The sequence below is a fragment of the Cajanus cajan genome, chromosome 8 (genome assembly GCF_000230855.2).
Source record: "Cajanus cajan strain Asha chromosome 8, NIPB_CcT2T_4, whole genome shotgun sequence".
In the NCBI taxonomy this organism is placed as follows: Eukaryota; Viridiplantae; Streptophyta; class Magnoliopsida; order Fabales; family Fabaceae; genus Cajanus; species Cajanus cajan.
Genome location: NC_138524.1, coordinates 26203536 through 26210444, shown reverse-complemented (window position 1 = coordinate 26210444; position 6909 = coordinate 26203536). Strand labels below are relative to the sequence as shown.

The window sequence follows — 6909 nt, the reverse complement described above, 5'->3', positions numbered from 1 at the left end:
TTCAAAATAATCAATTTCATGTTAAATTTTTAAAAGTGTGAAAGAGAATAAAACATTTGAAGAAAAAATGTACATCTGACTCGATACCTTTGATACTATAAAAAAAATGTCACATATACCTACAACACAATCGAGCACCAACTCTACAACCTAGGTACATATGAAAATAGAAATAGAGGAAAAAGAAGAGAGTAAAATGAAAACTGATAATTAAAACTAACTACTAAAATAAGTGAAGAGTAACGAGAAGAAAAGATGTATGTAAATACTAAAAAGGAGAGAAAAGGAAGTGTGAAGAAAAAAAAGTATTAAAATACGTGCTGAAAGTAAAACATTAAAAAAAATTAAAAATAAGAATATTTTAAAAATTCTTTTTTCTTAAAAAAATGTGTAATTATAAAAAAAATTATATATCTTGAGCCTAATAATAATAATTATTATTAAATTAACTGATTAGATCTTGAAATTCAAAATCCAATAGCCAATCCAAACTAATCAAATTTCTAATTTTCAAATCCGTAGAAACCCCTAAATTAAATCAACAATTGATTACATAATCGAATAAACCTATTGTTGATTTAATTATTTAATCAAAATTTTAATCGATTAAACTAATAATACATAAGTTCCCCACATACAATCAATTACAAATTTAGTTCAATAGATTAGTTTTAATTTTTACACTCGTCACTGTTGATTTTCTTCATTGTTTGGTGAAGAAATTTATAAAAAAAAAAAAAAAAAAAAAAAAAAAAAAAAAAAAGCGATCCACGCTTATTTCTTTGCACGTTACTTTTATGCACAAGCACCACCAACTAAAACAAGAGTTCAATGATATTTCTTCCCTCTCTCCCCTCTTCTCCCTCGTTTTCTGCGGTACAAAACAGAACACCAAACAAATTTTAAACCCTAAACTCTAAACTATATTTAACTAATTAACATATCAAAAACAATCTATAGAGAAACATTCAAAACACAACTCATTCTTCCGTAAAAAACAAAAATTATTTAAGACAAAAATTATTTAAGACAAACTACTTATCAAATATCATAAATAATTATTAAAAACTTAATGCTACCATATCTTTCTTTTCATGGCCATCACCAATATCAGTTTCAACTTTCAAGCTTCCTTATCAGTAAAAACAAACTCTGATCGACTGCAAACTTAACACAATGGGAAGAATGTCCTTTCAGCATCAACTGAAGTCCACCGAATGATGCACATACCTCCCTGGAACAAGAAAAAAAAAATCTATTGAAGAATTGACTAAACTCGAGAACAAAAATATAAACCTAAAAAGTAGAATAGTGAAAGACAAAATCTCATTGACATCAATATACAAGAATAGTTTCTTGTCACAAATAAGCCTTCAATATGTAGCATATTGTGTTGCAAAGATATGATTCCATGAAGCAGAAAGTAAACTATACTCAAGCTCCATGAAATAAGCAGAGAACAATTTGTCATTTAAACAAGAATTTGATTAAACATCCTAGATTCCTAGGTGATATTTTTGAAGAGAACAAAACAGAGTAAAACACCAATATAACATGGGAAATATAGCATGGGAAATGTTTACATACACTTCAAGTTCAGAACATCCCTCATTCGTAATGTCATATAACCTTCCATGCATGATGTATTCAAACTTGTCTTGAATTGACACCGAGCCATCCTGTAGAGAAATCTATTCATTGTAAAGACAATATCCACTACTTTTGAGACATATAAATCATTCAAACTACTTTAACACATCCTTATTGTATATAACACAATAAATATTATTCTACCTGTCACATACTCATAGTAACATACTCTCTTCGCCCTTTCATATATGAAACAATTAAGTGTACTTTTTAGTCATAATTGTAAGAAATATGGACCCACTTTCAAAGTATTAATTGCTAATTCTCTTTTATAGCCTTAATATATGGTGAAATCTATTAATGAGATGCTCACTCATTCTCCATGAGAGCCGATGTAATCATTGACTTATATTGGTCACACATATTGGTGGAGAAAATTATCTCTTGGATTATGTGTAGTATTATTAAATATAACTGCTACTTTAAACCATTTAATTCTATGGGCATTTTTGAAATAAAATTTAAATTTATGACATTATTAATTAAAATTAACTAAACAATTTTCATTGATTTTGATGAATTAGGTATTTGATTCTTATATAAAAGACAGGAAAGAGTAATATTGTACTTACAAAGTACTACATAGAACACCCTGCTAAACTTTTCTTTATTTCTTGTCACACCAAGAAACCCTTAACCACCTATAATTTGCCTAATCCTATAGAAGCATTAGAACTACATGTTCCAGCTTCAAATAAATGCATTAGCTGGCAGAATGAGAGCAATATTTTGAGAGACCACTCTGGTTTTATTTATGTTCTACAAAGCTTATTGGATTTTATTAGATATAAACATTCAACAGTCATTTTGTGGACCTTTCCCGGCATACTCAACTACAAATTGGACTTTTATGTCAATGTATGGAAGACATTTAATTCTACTTGACTCAGTGCCTGGTCATTCTGAATTTACATTAACCATTCCATGCTGCTTAATATAGGCAAGCTACGATAGGACAAAGACATTCCAATTTATAAGTCCAGTGTATCACTATAAACAGTAAAAGAAGAGAAATTGTCTAGTTAGTTAGCACTATCATTAAAAAGCACATCCACAAAATATAGGGATTGACAGCAAGCATGTATTTTAGGCTAAATCCACAAATGGTCAAGCAGATAGATAATAAAGCCTATATTAGAGATGAATAGTGAGAGGTATAAACAACTTGTTAAGTAAAAAATAGAACTATATAGATATTGCTTATAACTGCAATAAAGCATACAATCATAAATAAATTAAGTTTACCTTAGTATTCAAAACAAGTGAAGGAGACAAAGCCATCAAGAATCTTTCTTTTTCCCTCATTGGATAAACCTCTGTATTTACATCTAGAAGCATGTACATGTCATGCTTCTCACTTCGTGCCACAATCCGAGAAACTACAAGAAGATAGCCAAGAAACTGTAAAGTTCATTCCTCCTGAAGGCTGAACACTTCATTAACACAGAGAAATACAAAGCTATATCACTGCTATCAAACATGTCAAATTCAACAGGAATTTAATAGTATCCATCTAAAGTGACAGCTGAAGAATAAAATTATTGCAAATTGTATAACATGCTAGAACTAAATTCATTTGATTTGAAGATTTCTATCTTGACCTGCCATATCCACATCTTAAATAGTGAATGTTTTCATAATCAAATACTCCATGATTCCCCTAGTTTCATAATTATTTATGTCAGTAAGTGTACTTTACTCTTGGAGCCACAACAAAACTTCATTTTTCCTTGATTTGCTTAAATGACTTTAGCTCAATTTTCAGCTCTGATTTTCTCATACATTAAAACTTCTCTAGATAGAACCCAACTTTTTATTTATCTATCTACAAACCAAGTATGATTTAAAACAATAATAATAAAATCCTAGTCAAAATTACTGCAGTGCTAAAAATAAGCAGCACATATCCATAGCACCTAATAATTAATTATTTATATTGAGGCAACCTACAAGTCAAAAAACATAAGTTGCTATTTCACCCCAGTATTAAATCATATTATCAACTTGTAACATCCCGAATTTTCTACTAGCATAATGATTAATCATTATTTATTTTTATATTTATGGAGATTATTTTCTTATAGTTATTTTAATAGATTTTATAGAATGTTTTAAAGGTTTGTAATAATTATGAGTATTTTAATAATAAATATTTATGAAAATTATTTTATAATATTTTGATTTTTAGTAGTCCAGAACGGGTCGTTCTCAAATTGAAACGGGTCGTTCCAAACTACTAAATGGCCTATAATGACTAGATTGGAATGAGCCGTTCCATCACATGATTCTCTTAGTAAAATGCGAAGCCAGAACGAGCCGTTTCGATTTGGGAACAGGTCGTTCCAATCATGGCTTTTGTAGGTAAAATGTGATTTAAGAACGATCCGTTCTAGTTTTGGAACAGATCGTTCTGAATATGAAATTTACGTATGACGCATGAGTCCAGAACGGGCCGTTCCAAATTTGAAACGGGCTGTTCTGGCCACATTTGATGCCTATAAATAACACGCTCTGGCACTCCAAAAGCACATTTTTTTCACTTTTGACCTCTCTTTCTTCTACATTTTCTGAAGACCAATGGGAAACCTAGAGGAGCAGACCAACAAGATCTAGCTTTAGTTTCAGCTCCTGCTTATCGAGGTAAGGGGGGAGTGAGAAACTTTGCTTGGAGTGTGGGAATAATTGTTGGGTAGTAAGATTGACCCCAATCCCTTGCCTGATGCATGCTTTTAGGAACAGACAAAATATAAATGTTTTCTGTTTTACTTTTTGAATGTTTTATTGCGTTCCTTAAGTGATGTAGAGTGTGAATATATATTTGATTTCAAAATTAAATATGTTTTGATATGAATTAAAGTGCTCTGTGAGTTCTTGAGAGAACCCTATGAGAAACAGGCAAAATATAAACGTTTTCTATTTTGATTTCTGATTCTTTTATTGTATTCCTTTTTAAATGAGATATATGAATATGTGATTAATTTTGAAAATAGACAAGTTTTGATATGAATTAGAGTGCTTTATAGGTTCTTGTGGAAAACCCTATGAAGTAAAATTAGGAATATGATATGTGGATGATTTGAGGCATTATATGTAAAGTTGATGATGACTTCATGTTTTAGATAAGTTCTTGATATGATTTATGTACTATTTTGATGTATATAATTACGAGAAATTTCTTGTATGAGACTATATGAATATGATGTGAGAATGTGAAAGGTGAACGAATGATCTGTGATATGACATTGTGAAATAATGTGACATGAGATATGATGAGATGTGAAATGTTGAGTCAATGAAATTGTGAATGTATGCATGCATCATTTGCATTTATGAGTTAACCAGGTGTACCTTTGGGTCACCACGTGATGTAACAAGCTAATCAAGTGTACCTTTTAGTCACCACGTGATGTAACAAGCTAATCAGGCGTACCTTTTGGTCACCAAGTGATGTAACAAGCTAATCAGATGTACCTTTTGGTCACTAAGTGACTAACAAGCTAATCAAGTGTACCTTGTGTCACCAAGTGATGTAACAAACTAACAAGGTGTACCTTGGGTGACCAGTGATGAAATGATAAGAAATGAGATTATGAGACACGTGATTGGCGCCACATGCATTTATGAGTCGAGTCCATGAGATCATTGCATGATGAATGACTGTGCATGTGTTACCGTTGTATGTATAATTGGAATTTGTACTTAAATAATATGTAGCTATGATTGTGCTTGTATGATTTGTGTGTGTGTTGCCTAACTGTTATTTCTACACTTGGAATCGAGTTAGATGTTTCTCACTCCCTTGTTGTCCTTTGTATGTGTTTAAAATTGTGTTACAGGTGATCATCAACATGAAGATGTTGATAATGAGGCTTAGGCTTCAGTTGGGCATGTTCTGATAGGATATGTGACATCGGGTCATAGTTAGGCGTAATTAGGATTTCATTATTGTTTTGGAAGAACTTATGTTTCATTTTTTCGCATTTGATCATGTTTTAAGTTTTGCGAATGTGAATTCTCTACTCTTATGTCAATGGAACTATTGTTTTTATTCTAAAGATTTTATTTAACCCAAGAATGTTTTATAATTTTTCTGTATGTATGTTGGGGTAGAGGGTGTCACACATACTTTAATGCAGATCAATTTGTAAAAAAAAAAAAGAAATACAAGAAATAAGAGGTGCACATACCCTTGTCATACTTTTTCCCATCGGGGTTTACAATCTCAACCTTGAAAATGTCATAAAAAAAAAGTTCATTCATCCTTCAAAGCCAATTAGATGCAGTTGATCAAACTTCAAAAACAGAGTAACAGCCTGACATTGAGCATGATAACATAAACACTTGAATTTAGAGGGAGAACAACATACTGCTTATATGAGCATTAAAGAGATCACAAATTTACAGATAATTTAAATGTATGACCATTAAAAAGGAGACAATGGCACTACTGTGATATCCAAGCTCTTCGCATCTCAGTCACATTTCACATTTGATGCATAACACAATTAGATAATCCAAAGAAAACATTAGAACATTTCAATAATTACAACATTCATGTATTTAATTTCCCAATCTTCCACATATTTAAAACTCGCAATGCTTCGTTGGGTCTTAATCCCAAGTTCCTTGGAAACTAGTAAAAGAATGAAATTAGGTTAAAGCAAAAGTGTGAGGAAGAGAAACATACATTATGTAGTTGTTGACTAGTTGAATCAATCAAGGTTTAGATTGAGAGAAAACAAATTTAACAAAAACTGACGGATATAAATAGAGTGGGTGTTCAATGCACGGTAAAATAGAGGATGAGGCTAGGGTTCTGAAGCAACCAACAACAACTAGCTAGAATGAGAGAATTTATTTACTTGAACTAATTACAATTACATATTTATTTATTTACTTAAATAGAACTTTCTAATCTATAATATTTTAGATAATTATACAAATTAAATTTGAATAAACAATACATGCATTACTTAAGAGAGTAATAATTATCCAATTACAAATCATTATTGTCATGGATGTTAAATTTATTAACTTATATTATAATTAGTATTTTTATTCATAACATAATTAATATTTTAACTTGTGCAAATATTTACTTTATATAGTTAAATTTTATACAAAATAAATATTTTTGAATATATAAATAAATTATATTATGATTAAAATTTATAATTGCAATAAAAAAAAATTAACATATGATTATTTTACATTTATAATAAGAGGCTAGCAGAAGCTATCCAGCAATGGAATAAAGGA

The 6909-nt window shown here is 30.2% G+C and overlaps 1 protein-coding gene across 1 annotated transcript; it reads right to left on the bottom strand.

The window, feature by feature from the left end:
• Window positions 1-1116: 1116 nt before the first annotated feature.
• Window positions 1117-5910, bottom strand: LOC145950594 (DNA-directed RNA polymerases II and V subunit 8A-like). Its single transcript, XM_083061774.1, has 4 exons — window positions 5838-5910; window positions 2896-3029; window positions 1588-1679; window positions 1117-1234 (listed from the first exon to the last, which is right to left on the bottom strand). Exons 1-4 carry the CDS (start codon window positions 5908-5910, stop codon window positions 1117-1119), a joined length of 417 nt encoding a protein of 138 aa, XP_082917900.1.
• Between the last annotated feature and the right edge of the window lie 999 nt (window positions 5911-6909).